This window comes from Coccinella septempunctata, chromosome X (assembly GCF_907165205.1).
Source record: "Coccinella septempunctata chromosome X, icCocSept1.1, whole genome shotgun sequence".
NCBI classification, from domain to species: Eukaryota; Metazoa; Arthropoda; class Insecta; order Coleoptera; family Coccinellidae; genus Coccinella; species Coccinella septempunctata.
The window spans coordinates 7,268,867-7,284,109 of NC_058198.1; the positions used below are offsets into that span (position 1 = coordinate 7,268,867).

Genomic DNA, 15,243 nt, shown 5'->3' on the forward strand with positions numbered 1-15,243 from the left:
ACAGAAGAAAAGATCTAATTCAATCCTGAAATAATTCGTGTAGCAGCGATATGTAGATAGGCGCGCCATCTGGGATCTGACAATGAATGTTCTATGGCAGCCGTGCAGATTCCTTTCCAGTTTTGCTACCCACCTAGTTTAGTTCAATAAACACCTGATAGGTGGCGCCACTCGTCTACATAATACTCACTGTCCGGCTCCTCCAGCCTTTAAGTATAACACTTTTCAGTCGCAGAGTCAGTTGGGGCCTCGTGCGCGGCCATGGACGTATCCTGGAGTGGTGGTAAGTTGTAAGCGGTAAGTCCTCGAAGATGGCTACTACGTAGCTGTCTGGGGCACGCAGTCTTCGACTTTTTGGTCGAACTCACTCTATGGCTGTGACCATAGGAGTGGGATAGTAGACTCCTGCGCTTACGATGGCACGTCTTGCTGAAAAATTTTAAAATAATGGAAATAACATTCCGCCATATTTGTTTCGATGCGTCACGTGGTCGGTTTGGTTGGATTACTTTTCGAACGGCCCCCGTATATTCTGAACGAAATTATTTTTTGCTTGCCCCCGTATAAATTCGGAAAAATACTTTTTGGGCGACCCCCGTATAAATTGAGGTCGGAATACTTTTTTGGTTGCCCCCGTATATTCCGTCGCGATTTCGACCGGCTCCGAGAGAGCGACGGCAGCGCCACATTTTCAGTTCATTTTGACCGAATTTTGCGGCAAAACGCTGAACTAACGGCAAAATCGCCTACTAATTCTGACCCCACAGGATTTCGCTGGCATTTCATGGGCATATGCATGGGAATTTTATGAAGGAAATTTTTACTCTGATAATTTTTTTTTGCTTTCACTTCACGTGGGTTTCTAAATAGGGTGAAATCGAATAATTTCCTCATTTTTTTCAGAATACTAGTTCTTTCTCCGGGATTCAGTGGCCCATGAATGGGAATTTTATGAAGGAAATTCTTACTCTAATAATTTTTTTTTTGCTTTCACTTCACGTGGAGTATTCCGAATAGGCTCAAATCGAATTATTTCCTCGTTTTTTCCAGAAATTTCCCAGTTCTTCGGAATTCAGTGGGATTTAATGGCAGATGTATGGAAATTTGGTTTTTGGCTTTTTTTTTCGTATCGTCTTGAAATTCGAAATATAGTTTAATTAGGCTTTTCTCTATCAGAAACTGCAATCGGTTCTTCTTCAAGTGAATTATTTTTTGTTTTACGCCCCTTTGAAGAGCTGAAATTTTAGTAGACCCTAGCAGCCGAAATAAATTTTTTTCGTCAAAACTGAGCTCAGATTTGGAATCAGAGACCTCGAATTATCCAGAAAACATGTACGGCACTTCAATATCTAAAACTTCGATTTTTGATATCGATCGAAAAAATGCAAGACGCAAAGATGAAAAGAGAATGGTTTTCCTTTAGACATTCTTGAAAATATTGCGCCATGACTGGAGACATATTGGACCAATTGATCTTCAATCCAACGCAATCTGGATCAAGGATTAAAAGCACATTGTTCTTCAGACATTCTTGAAAATATTTCAACATGACTAGAAACAATATATTTTATGATCTTCAATCCAACCTCAGTTAAATCAAGGATCAAGCGATGAAGATGTGTCTTTAGAATTTTTGGAAAAACTAGTAGGAATTGTAATTCAAATCTATCCAATACAACAAGGATATCGCTGGCATTTCATGAGCATATGCATGGGAATTTTATGAAGGAAATTTTTACTCTTATAATTTTTTTTTGCTTTCACTTCACGTGGGGGTTTCCAAATAGGCTCAAATCAAATTATTTCCTCGTTTTTTCCAGAAATTTCCCAGTTTTTCGGAATTCAGTGGGATTTCTTGGGCAGATGTATGTTTTTTTTAACTTTCACTTCACCTGGGAGATTTCAACAATGGCGAAATCAAATTATTTAATCCTTCAGTGGTATTAGGGCTATTTTATGGAGGAAATTTTTACCCCACTGAATCGCGAAGAACTAGGAAATTTCTGAAAAAAATGAGGAAATTATTCGATTTCACCCTATTTAGAAACCCCCACGTGAAGTGAAAGCAAAAAAAAAATTATTAGAGTAAAAATTTCCTTCATAAAATTCCCATGCAATATGCCCATGAAATGCCAGCGAAATCCTGTGGGGTCAGAATTAGTAGGCGATTTTGCCGTTAGTTCAGCGTTTTGCCGCAAAATTCGGTCAAAATGAACTGAAAATGTGGCGCTGCCGTCGCTCTCTCGGAGCCGGTCGAAATCGCGACGGAATATACGGGGGCAACCAAAAAAGTATTCCGACCTCAATTTATACGGGGGTCGCCCAAAAAGTATTTTTCCAAATTTATACGGGGGCGGGCAAAAAATTAATTTCGTTCAGAATATACGGGGGCCGTTCGAAAAGTAATCCAACCAAACCGACCACGTGACGCATCGAAACAAATATGGCGGAATGTTATTTTCATTATTTTAAAATTTTTCAGCAAGACGTGCGCATCGTAAGCGCAGGAGTCGACTATCCCACTCCTATGGTCAAAGCCATAGAGTGAGTTCGACCAAGAAGTCGAAATCTGCGTGCCCCAAGACAGCTACGGAGTAGCCATCTTCGAGGACTTACCGCTTACAACTTACCACCGCTCCAGGATCCGTCCATGGCCGCGCACGAGGCCCAAGTGATATTGCTACTGAAAAGTGCTATACTTAAAGGCTGGAGGAGTCGGACAGTGAGTATTATGTAGACGAGTCGCGCCACCTATCAGGTGTTTATTGAACTAAACTAGGTGGGTAGCAAAACTGGAAAGGAATCTTCACGGCTGCCATAGAATATTCATTGTCAGATCCCAGATGGCGCGCCTATCTACATATCGCTGCTACACGAATTATTTCAGGATTGAATTAGATCTTTTCTTCTGTACCTTTCCAATTCAGTACTAAATATCCCAAATTACAAGTTTTCTTGAAATATTTATTCTGTACCTTCACAGGGTTAATTGAGAGTTATTGATTGTATACTTACAATGTATGTATGAGTATGAACTCTGAATACTCGGACACAGATGGCAAGGCTAGTGAAATATGTACAGGGGTAGATGGAAAATATTTTCGGCCGTAAGCTCTACAGGTGACATCCAAAAAAACTTTTACAAATTTTTCATACAGGGGTACATGCAAAATCCTTGATATATACCAGCTTTCGACGGCTGTAAATTTGCCTGATGGCAGTAATTAAGCGAATTCACGAAAATTGGTCATGGTCTTTCAAGTGTGAAGTTCAAGTAGCCATGTACCAATCCTAGAAAAAACATTTCTAGGTGGTTGTGGATAATTATTATTAAGTCTTCATTAGTTTAATTATTCCATAAATAATAAACACAAAGAGGAAACAAAAATATATTCATCAAAAACTTACTACATATTACTCAAAAGTCATACAAATACATGAATTGAACATATAGTGCAGCACATGATGTAAAGAAAATTAGTTGCATTTAGATGAATTTCAAATATTTTCAATATTGGCTGTTGTAAGCAGAGACTAGGAGATATCAATTAATCATCCTTCCTATCCCCCATCATAATTTTTCTTCTGGATTCTGGGTCCTCTATTCTAATTTTTCCAACCATAACGTTCTTCACCTGTCACCTATTTTCTGTTACTGCATTCCATCTGGTTCAGTTCTTCATTCTATTCTATATACTGAGAGACGATACCGTGCCATATTACCTGGAAATAAAAGCATAAGCGGAAGGTAAACGTATTTCAACTTGAACTAACGTAATAATGAATCGATATCAAACCAAAAAAGGAGAGGCTATGGCCCATATGTATATGTTAAAAGGAGTTTCAAGACGTGTTTCAATCTGGAGAGAAGATTTCTTCAAAATTCAATTAAAAAAATCTTAAGCATCAAAAAACTGTGGTGCACATGCGCAAGACAAAATTATATTTCCAATTGAGCTTAAATACTATCGCGCCATTCGATTAAATCATGAAAAATTTGAATAAATTCTAAATTATTCGGCATTTCCTAGTATCTACCAAATGAAAAATATCAATCCAAATTTTACCCTAACCTCACTGAATAAGTAATCAGGTCATAAGATTCCAGTTTTTTTTTATACTTCTTTGATATAAAATAACCTCATATAATAAAAGGAATATAAATTATCAAATAAATTTGATACGAACTTTTAATGTGCCATTATATCACAATATTGTATTTAAGTATAAATTGGCACTACTTCTAACATGTTGCACCAGAAATAGAATTGATTTAGCGCATTTAATTTTGCATAATACATACTTAATACTATTATGTGAATATAACATTTTTTTATTTGGTGAAGATAGTTGTGAGTAGCTGAATCTCAATCCAAAACTCTATTAATAACTGAGTAATGTTGTTATGATCTAAATTACAACATGCTGCTAAGAAGGCAATTTTCGCAACAATTTATTTTTAATTTTCTCAATAACCTATTGCCTGGAGAAATAGTTCGACGTTATTCATCTCGGAAACTGGAGGAAGCCTATGCAAGAGTGAAAGCAAAATGTGAATGTAAGTATTAAAAGTTTAATTTCAGAAATTTACCATTTACCATTTAATGGTATTGAATTATTTTCACTTCATTTTGAAATTTTCTGTATGAATTAACTAATAATAAGTACCTTTGACCCATGCTCTTCTCCCAGCAAAAAAGCTCCCAAAAGATGTTAATCCAAGTGCCGTCTTTGCCTGCAATGAACTAGATTTGAAGGAAGTAAATGTATATGGATTTGACTATGACTACACCTTAGCATGTTATAAACCTTCCTTAGACTATCTCTTATACAATTTAGGAAGGCAAACTTTAATAGAACACTACAAGGTGAGTAAGCACGATTTCTATGAAAAGAATAGCTGAAACAAAAAAGCAAGGTATATCTCATTCTATATTCTCTTTGCACCTTTTTTCATTAAAAACATTACAGTATATTATGAACAGAAATGTCCAAATATATTTCCAATTTGAATTCATCAAGTTATTTCTTCTGAAAGCTTAATTCTGTAGTTTACCTAAATGGATCATCCCGCTTTTCTCTTTTTGAATACAGACCAGTTTCAAATTCTCATAATTATTTCACATAGGTAGTTCAATCACAGGCACCTATAAAGGCATTTCAAAAATGTGCAAAGTAGTATATAAACAATTCATAATCGTGGTGTGCATATTGTTATTTTATTTGTCATCTTCACACATAGCATAATGACTATAAGTGACTGCAAAATTTTTCCAGTATCCCAAAGAAATAGCACAACTAGAATACAAGCCAGGTTTTGCAGTCAGAGGACTTCACTATGATATCCAAAAAGGGGTCCTTATAAAATTGGATTCTTTCCTGCAAATTCAATTTGGGGCTGTATATAGAGGACTTAAGCCTTTATCGAACGATGAAGTTCTTAAGCTTTACAAAAATCGAATATTGCCAATTGCTTATGTGGAAGGAAATCGAAATTCTTCGGTGAGGAATATTTATTTATATATGGGAATTTTAGCGGGAATAATAGGTTATAAATTCGAATTTCATATTTCAGGATGGCCAATCGCAAATGATTCAACTCGCTGATCTATTTTCTGTGCCAGAAATGTGTCTGATATGCGACGTTACAGATTATTTTGAAAGAAATCATGTAGATTATCATCCCGAAATATTATTCAGAGATGTGAAGGTAAAACGTGTTTCATAAATTTAAAAATTCATTATTATTATTTATAATTTATCAGAACGTGTGGCTGCTCCAGAGATATTCTATATCTCTGGGCTGCTCTAACCACAGAGTGAACGAGAAAAATATGACGTTTCCATCCCTAGATCAAAATGGTCTATGTTTCTGTCTTGCTGTAGTTAACCTAACTTTTTATCCAAATGTTAAACAACAACAAGGTTTGCTTTTTTGCGGTTCTAAAGTGATATTATTCATGAAATAATCGTATATCGATCTCAACAAGATGATCATTCCTATATTCAGATTGTCTCAAACTGCCGACACAGTTACAATTCAGATAACAGCCAAATACATCAAATTGAAGGACTTGGAATTCATTGTTGAACATGAACAAATATACTTCTATTGCAAGCCCTATCATTTGAATTTGCATCTACCTGCATCTTTAGAAAGTGAAATATTGAGTTCCAAATATGATGTGGATACTGGAGTTCTCACATTTGTTATGAAAAAAACATTACCAGGAGAAGAGTTCAAAAATTTGGAAATCATCACTAGATTGTTGGGTCCGGCTGAGGAAAAGAAAAAAGGGGACAAAGTATTAATATTGGATCATGAAAGCAATGTCTTATGGGAAGACACTCCAGAAACTTCATTTAAATATGGGTTTGCTATGAAAGGTTTATATGATTTTCATCGAGTTATTGATGAATATAGTGATGTTATTAAAGTGGATCCACGAAAAATAGATATAGAGGAACGGCTAAAGTTGATGAGACTAGAGGAATGCCAAAAATTTAATGTAGAACACTATATAGCAGATTTTGTTGAAGAAGAGCCACTTATTCAAGAACTTGTTGAACTTGAGTCTCCCTGGTACTCTGCATCAAAAACTTCATTGAATTTCGATGATGCAGAACTGGAAGTTTTGAAAGATCTACCAAATAAAAACTATAATCTTTCAGAAGAGCAAAGACGATATGGTTACTACGGTCTTATTGATATCTTATTTGCTTTTTGTTATGATTGCCGAACCACACATTTTGAAGGCAATTCAGAATCAGGGTGGACCATTCTTGAGATTGCTGCTTCACTGAGATGGCTTGTAGGTTTCCAAGATGCAAGAACTACTTTACTGAGTGCTTATAGACGCAGTTTAACCTACCCATTATATCGTAATTTCAACTTGTGCAATAAAGTATTTGAGGATCTAAAAACTATCCTAGCCTTAGGTAAAGTTTGCATTGTAAAATGCTTAATACAGATTTACAAAATATTCCTTGGTGGAGATCAGTGTCGTTACATTTTGAATGATATTTTCATAAAAGATTATTTGGTGTTTGTTGGTAAATGGAATGATGATGAGTGGAATAATGTTGTCGATGAAGTTTCGAATGTAGCTATTGAAAAACAAGATTTAAATATGAGTCTAGGTGAAATTGAAAAAGATTTTTTGACGAAAATGCTACAAATGGAACAATTAGATTCTGATGATGAATCTGCAGATACTGAAGAACTTCCTGCAGATTTAGTTAAACAATTCAAAGAGAAATTATTATTATTTGAAAAGTGACCCGGAACAAATGGACCTACCAAATTTTCAATATCTTGATCGCTGTCATACAGCAATGCTCAATGTAACCTCACTATGACCAAGAACAAAAAGCTACTTCAACATTAATCGACTAGTTAATTTAGTTTCTACCATAAATGAAATCTTAGCAATGCTTAATGAACACACAATTATGAGTTCAAGATTTAATTTGTATATTATATCTTTGTCTCTGAGTTTTTAATAAATTCTTTCATTTATTATATCTGTAGTATTGAAATACCAAATCTGAAACCGTCCTTGAATAAATCACAATATTTTTAACGTTCAAACTTTTATAGTACATGCAAGAATAAAATGCTTATTTCTTAATTACCGCTTGAATGAGACAGGTTGTCTCTGCACACTAATTACCGAATCAAAGAGGCTAAGAGGCCACTTTCATAGACTAAAATGAAATTCGTTGAATGAAATCCCAATGATGTTTTTAAAGGAGACTCAAAATTCCGGTCCAATTCAGTGGCGATAATCTGTAGGATATACATATACTGGTCTATGTGAAGAATTAAAGTTTGATAATATTTGAGATCGATAAAGCCGAGCGTTTAATAAAGGTACCATCATCATTCAATTTAGGTGGTGGTATTTCATATAACATGAACAAATATACTGTTTTGTCTATCACAAAATCATGTAATGCTGATTTTTGCTTTTAGTTTCACACCTATATAAAATACACAATTATATATAATTATATTTTAGGCCTCCATCAAATTTTCCCATCCTGTAATGCATTCTATTGTTTCCCAAAATGTGTCTGAATACATTGAAGCCCATGATTTGAAACCCCTATTTGCTAGATTGAAACAAGCCAATAAGAAGCTATTTCTGGTTACCAACAGCCCCTACAAGTTTGTGTGAGTACATGTATTTGAAAATATATCAGCAACAAAGAAATTTCAGAACATCACAACATGATTATGAATTTAATATTGTAATTTTTCTTCAGTAATAAAGGCATGGAACATTTGGTCGGTTATAACTGGAAGGATTACTTTGATGTTGTTATAGTGCAGGCTAGAAAACCAAAATTCTTCACAGATATCTCAAGACCCATAAGGGTATATGATGAACGAAGCGGTATGCATATATGGGATAAAGTTAATAGGCTGGAAAAAGGTGTTATATATTATGAAGTGAGTAATGTATGAAAGTGCGAACTGGAAATCCTACCTCGTTTTTGAAATTTCCATAAATTATTAGTAAGAAAACATACAGACTCATTCCGAGCTTTGAAAATTAGGGGTTGTTGATGGTGAACTCATTAAACTAGAAATATACAAGCAGAATACTTGTCACTGCCTGAGTTTAGCTTGACTAGTTAATGATCACTGGATGGATTATGGCGGTGAGATCAATTTGATTAATGATATTTTGTTTTTTTTTTAATTCAAAGGGAACAGTTAAACAACTTCAAGAACTCACCGGTTGGAGAGGTCATCAGGTTCTTTACTTTGGCGATCATCCTTACAGCGATTTAGCCGACGTTACTCTGGAACATGGATGGAGGACTGGAGCGATAATAAACGAATTAACAGTAAGCTATATTGTCATCTCAAATAGAAAAATGTAAATACAAATAAAACACTGCACGCTGTACAGAACGTGCGAAAGAAAAATGCGCGTAAATCCAAGGGATAATGCCATATATAATGTGAATAATATACCTATTATACCCTGATGCTAAACATTTTGTTGTGATATATATAAGAAAAAATTATAACACGATTCAATAAATGAATTTTAGCATGAAATAGCTACATTGAACAATCCACAATTCAAGAGGGATGCAAATTGGCTTCAGATGTTAACACAGTTGATTGAAGACCACCAGGACTTTGAGGGGCCTGATGCAGAGGCAACTTTAGCAAAGTGGATGCAAGAAAGGGATAAATTGAGGTATTTTCCAGTAAAAATAGACAATATTCCGAAATTTTTTTATTTTGTTCAGAATTTCGTTGATATATCTACAGTAGTCAAAGATAAAAGCCTGATGGATTTATTTTCGAAATCTACATAATCTCAAAACTCCAATTATGAACTTTTCTTGAGTACTTGATGAAGGATTAATTATTAATATCATTTTATTTCAACAGGAACAACATCAAATGCGTTTTCAACAAACAATTTGGCAGTGTATTTCGGACATACCATAATCCGACATATTTTTCACGGAGATTGTTCCGATTTGCAGATATATATACTTCGAACATACTCAATTTAATGAATTATTCAGTGAATCACACTTTTTACCCTAGAAGAGGTGTTATGCCACATGAATACATTTCCTACTTTGTGTGAAAAAGTATTGTTTCACTGTCATATATATTTTTTTGAAGCAGATGTAACAACTTCATCATTTTCGAATGAATTTGTTACGTGAATCTAATATTAATATTAAAAATGAGATTGTTGGAACTGATGAACTGCCCTCACGTGTAGTTGGAAAATTGAAAAATCTCAGGGATACATTGAACTAGGCCAATTTACTTTTTATAGTGGAATTTATTGATTCACAATTATTGAAACGGCGATTGAATTGTTTGTGTGCTGTTTTGATTGACAAAAATGTGGGAATCAGGTTTGATTTCACAAATAATTTGGGTATCTCAGCGAATTTATGCATTTTTTCTATACATATTGAATCGTGAAGATAGATACATTAAATACCTGATTTTCATTATATCACTTCATTTAATATATTTTATTATTAGTGGCTGTAATTTCCAGACAAGAAGAGACAATAATCATGAAATATATATTTTGAACTGATATTTGCGTTTTTCACATATTTCTATCACCCTAGCTCCCAATTCCAAAACTAAAATTGTTCGTAACAAGAAACTTTTCCGACGTAGAACTCGTTCAAAAATTCATAAAATTGGTGGATGCACTTACTTGCTTTTTTTCAATCGGACTTGCGCATTCGCCAAATGTTAAAATATATAGAGATAAAAATCTTGCCGAAGTTATATATTGGTCTGCTTGTTACTAAATCCGTACAACAATTTATTAAATTAGTGTTGAAGAAATCCAATTGCCTATAATCTAATATATTGGAGATAAAGTAAAAAATACTCTATGTTCCTCGACTAATGTTCATAGATTGATTTCCTAATTTTTAAAGATCTAAATAGCTTGATACCGTGTTTCCTATGGAAAGTTGACAAGTTGACACTATTATAAACAAATGGCGATTAGTTACCTCAATTTCAAAATATTCATTCAGTAATAACACAATATTCAGTTTTGCAAATTTAACATGCTTCTAGGGATTACACTGCTATATCGACCAAAAATGTTAAAACTACTTCGTGAATTCAAAGTTCATAAATGACCAATAATTTGTTTGGTGATCTCTATATGATTTTGAAAAATATGTAATAAAATGGCCTCTAATTCATACAGGTATTGAATCAATAATATATATCGGCACGCCCCTACATCCAGTATTTTCATTTCAGGGTAGAATGGGTAGAAATAATAGAGCCCAAAACTGGGGAACATATGTATGCCAATTTAGCAACTGGAGAATGTGTGTGGGACCCACCTGAAGGAGTACCGGTCAAGCGTACAGATTCTAATCAATGGTGGGAGCTTTTTGATCAAAATACTGCCAGGTTTTATTACTATAATGCTACCACACAACGCACAGTGTGGCATAAACCTAATAACTGTGACATAATCCCGTTGGCTAAACTGCAGACACTGAAACATAACACAGATTGTACCCCGGCTCAAACAAGTAATCAGTCAACACAGACAGGTAAGTTGGTCCAGGATCTTTTCCATTTTTACATATGATTATAAGTTATTGTTCACAAATTGTTATAAGGGTAAAACCATGTGGCAGGAATACTAAAAAAAGAATTAGTATTCAGTTGTTGAATAAAGGTTTTAATTCATATGATGTACTATTGATTAGATTAATGGTTTGATCCTTTAAGATGGGGTTTATACTGAAATTATAATTTTATAAGATAATCTATGGGTTTTCAACATAATTTTTAATGTGTAGTGATATCAATTCTTCACAAAAAGTAACATCACATCTGAAAGTGCTACTTTTAAAAATCATTTTTTTTATCTAGGGAACATATGAACTGAAAAATGTGGGTTTTGATGTTAGTTTCAATACATAAAGAATTCAACGTTGTAAAGAAAACATCATTCTCTGTCTCTGTTAATACTTCAAACTGAGAGTTGAGTCTTTTGATATTTTCAGGCAAGGGACAGATGCTGAGCCTCTCGGCAAGCACCCCTCAATTGAGAAGAAAATCAAGTGACCTGTGCAGAAGCAGTAGCTTTAGTCAACATGGAGCTGAAGCACCTCTTTATTCCAACTGGCATGATTCCCATCTTTTACCACTCGAGCACTTCTTGTTGAACAATAGCAGGGATTCCGACAGTGAACATTCTGACAGCGGTAGCGAATCTCTTACAGGTCACGAGCCTGACAATGAGGATTCTGACCAATCTGAAGGCAGCTATTTACCTCATCGTTTATCTCATCGCCCTGTAGAATATTTGAATCTCCCGACAGGTTAGTAATGAAGTATATCTGATACTCTTACCATTTAATAGTTTACTCATCTCCTTTTCCTATTGATTACAGCCTCAACAGAACCTAGAAACAGAGAACCTGATACCAAAGAAAGTAGACTTCCGACACCAGCTTTGAAACCATCTGCTGAGCCACCTTTGCAACCAGAACGAGAGGCAGATATGGAGAAGTTTGCTGCTGACAATTTGAATCTCGGAGGAAGAGGTCTGTTCAGAAGAAAAGCAAGTGTTCGGGACTTATTGAGCTGGTCAGAAAGAAGTCTCCAGAGACCCTTGCTGGCGTCTAGCAAACCAGTGGCTCGGCAAGCTTTGGAGATGTTCAGACAGGTGCAGATGTACATGGGCGATCGGAAAGCTAGGCCGGGAACCTCCCTGAATTCCCTGGTTATGGATATATTGGGAACAGCGCACGCACAGCCACTTCTCAGAGATGAACTTTTTGTGCAGTTATGCAGACAAACCACCGAGAATCCAAGACGTGAATCTTTATTGAGAGGTTGGGAACTTCTGACAATCGCACTGGCTTTTGTGCCTCCTAGTCCTGTCTTTCAACCGGCCTTGCTTGGGTACCTGAATCGGCACAGGGATCCTTCTTTCTCTAGGGTTTTTCCTGACGTTAACAGATGGCCCATTCATGTACAGGTACTCAATATTCTTTAGATCACAAATCTTGTTTCTTTACATTATTTTTCTTGTCAAGGTTAACCATTATGCGACAGTTGCTTGTCAGAGACTGGAAAGAATTGGTGCTGGTGGAAAAAGATCTGCTAGAAGACCTCAGGTAGACGATGTTGAATCTGCCAGAAAGCAAATTTTCCAGGCAAGTTTGTTTGGTAATACTTTAAGGGAAGTTCTGCAACTTCAAGCTAGCCGCTGGCCCAATAGGAGGCTTCCTTGGCCCCAGGTGGAGCTTTCTCAACAAGTACTTCGACTGCAAGGATTGAGCACCGAAGGTAAGTAGGCCTGGTTGCCCCTCCACAATTTAAGTCGTTTCTCTTAAAGAAAATCTTGTTACAATAACTTTTTTTGTTCAAGGCATATTCCGTGTCTCAGCTGATGTTGACGAAGTAAACAGGCTGAAAGCCCAGATGGACCGATGGGAATTATGCGAGCCTAGTGACGCTCACGTCCCAGCCAATTTGCTGAAACTCTGGCTGAGAGAATTGTACGAACCTCTCATACCAGATTCTCTTTATCCAGAGTGCGTTGCTGAACCGATGACCCCACGCAGAGCTTGTGATCTAGTATTACGTTTACCGACATTGCATAGATTAGTATTGTGTTATCTGATAAGGTTCCTTCAGACCTTCAACAAACCGGATGTTATACAGCACACAAAAATGGACGCTTCCAATTTAGCAATGGTTTTCGCTCCAAACTGTCTGCGATGTATGGCAAGTGATCCACGCACCATGTTCGATAATGCAAGGAAAGAAATGACATTTATGAGATATCTGATTCAAGAACTTGATACCGAGTGTGTGAGAGATATGATGTGACCTCTACTTGTATATAAAGTATTTATAATGAAGCAGTTACATTTTGTATAATGCAATAGAGTTCTAGGTTTTATTGATCAAATAAGGGTTGGAACTATACGTTGACTTTTTTTTACAACACGTTTAACGAATTAAGAGCAGATTTTAGCCAAATTCTTCTGATTCAAGTAGTCCATTGATATATCCAACCGTAAATTATGACATTTTGCCGAAATGAGAAAATACTCCCAATTCGTGGGTAAATATTGTTGCCAATGTTGTTTACTACTTGTTGCCTAAGTGCCAACGATTTGCACACAATTTTCGAATTGACGAAAAAGCTTGCAGGTTTTTTTCAAATAATGTTGATGTAGGAGGAATTTTTAACAATTCACTGGGCTTTTGTTCATATTGAACTGATATAGAATATTCACTTCACAAGTATTTCCAGCAATATCCTGAATTGAAATGAACTAAGTGCTTAGAATAAATTCTCACATGTTTTATTTGGGGAGAATCAACCACTCTCATTTGTACCAAGCAGAGTGGCTGTTAAGGTTCATTAATCTTGTATCAAATCGAATGAATTTTTTGAAATTCAAATAACATTTCGATGAGCTTCTGAAGAATTTTTCCAACAAATATGAAATAGGGAAGTAAAATGTGTCTTATTCATTTTATTATTATTTGAATCATTAGAATGCTGGGTGTTTCAAAGAGTCTTTGGTGGGAAAATAAGCTAGCATATGTCCTAACCTAGTGTGCTTAATCATATATGGGAAACATTGTTGAGTCATTGAAACATTTTTAGAAAGTCAGTACATATACTAACTATTCAAAATATCACATTTAAATTCAAATGTGTAAATCGAAGAGATATGGTTTATTCAACAACAGTCATGTTTAATGACTGATAAAAAAAAATTGACAAACAAAAATGCTACTTCACGATTACATAGCCGATCTGAAATTATTTAATACGAAATTTTTTGTCTGTAATCTTTTGTGAGGATTTTTCTCAATTTTCCCACTTTCTATTATAAGCTCACAAATTTTTTTCGCCCAAATTCCTATTGTTTTTATGACTACATATCATAGCAAATTTTCAAGAAGTATTTGTTTCATAATTTTATTCATTTTTGTTATTATATTTATTACGATTTTTCTATACTGCTACGGATATCATTTATTCTACTTTTTTATTGACTATATTGAATATTTTTCACGATTATAAAGACTTGAATGAAACAGACAATATATTTGCTTTTCATTCTAATAATATTGATTTGTACTATAATTTGTATATTTTCAAAATAAATTCTTCGGATTTTTATTCAATAATACAAAAGAAGACTCTTTTTTGAGTATTAAGGAAAAAAAGATTAACTAGTCCTAGTTATTACTTATAGAAAAGAATTAACTGTCAATATTTTTAGGTTTGTATCTTGTTTTAATTATGAATAAATCTACAAAGAAATTTTAATTTCATTTTTAATCGTCGGAATATCAAAAAAACTACCGAATTATCAGCAATAGAGATGAAAAATCTAAAGAAATCGATTAAAATAGATTCGATATGATATCGTATTTGCTAAGTCATAACTTGAAATATGCCATTTTTCAGTAATTATCCAGGAATAATGAAGATAAATATATTTTTATCTGGTAGATCTACAACTTCTCTCGAATAAAAATACGACTTTTGTCGTATTAACATCTGAAATTTTTATACATTGCGCTCCTGAAAAACATCATTTTTGTATATTGGTTATTGAGCGAATATTTATAGGCAGTATATTAGGTTCATTCGAACAAAAATGGCTGGAAAATTTCGATTCATTTTTACTGTTATATCAAAGGATATCTTTTGAAAAAATTTAACG

The 15,243-nt window shown here is 34.6% G+C and overlaps 3 protein-coding genes and 1 long non-coding RNA gene across 4 annotated transcripts; 3 read left to right on the top strand and 1 right to left on the bottom strand.

The window, feature by feature from the left end:
* Positions 1-3,376: 3,376 nt before the first annotated feature.
* LOC123321271 lies at positions 3,377-4,067 on the bottom strand. The gene is made up of 2 exons (XR_006538836.1): positions 3,775-4,067; positions 3,377-3,723 (listed from the first exon to the last, which is right to left on the bottom strand). It is a non-coding gene; the product is annotated as an uncharacterized LOC123321271 (long non-coding RNA).
* A 23-nt stretch (positions 4,068-4,090) lies between these two features.
* On the top strand, positions 4,091-10,091 carry LOC123321269 (5'-nucleotidase domain-containing protein 3). The gene is made up of 9 exons (XM_044908719.1): positions 4,091-4,558; positions 4,693-4,868; positions 5,278-5,502; positions 5,576-5,710; positions 8,022-8,176; positions 8,269-8,455; positions 8,716-8,856; positions 9,067-9,218; positions 9,416-10,091. The coding sequence occupies exons 1-9, from the start codon at positions 4,423-4,425 to the stop codon at positions 9,618-9,620; spliced, it is 1,512 nt and encodes a 503-aa protein (XP_044764654.1). The 5' UTR covers positions 4,091-4,422; the 3' UTR covers positions 9,621-10,091.
* On the top strand, positions 5,831-7,522 carry LOC123321270 (protein SHQ1 homolog). The gene has a single exon (XM_044908720.1). It carries the CDS (start codon positions 5,991-5,993, stop codon positions 7,278-7,280), a length of 1,290 nt encoding a protein of 429 aa, XP_044764655.1. The 5' UTR covers positions 5,831-5,990; the 3' UTR covers positions 7,281-7,522.
* Positions 10,092-10,452: 361 nt separating the features above from the next.
* LOC123321272 (rho GTPase-activating protein 39) lies at positions 10,453-14,843 on the top strand. Its single transcript, XM_044908721.1, has 6 exons — positions 10,453-10,727; positions 10,784-11,085; positions 11,545-11,862; positions 11,935-12,524; positions 12,583-12,835; positions 12,918-14,843. The coding sequence occupies exons 1-6, from the start codon at positions 10,708-10,710 to the stop codon at positions 13,379-13,381; spliced, it is 1,947 nt and encodes a 648-aa protein (XP_044764656.1). The 5' UTR covers positions 10,453-10,707; the 3' UTR covers positions 13,382-14,843.
* Positions 14,844-15,243: the final 400 nt, after the last annotated feature.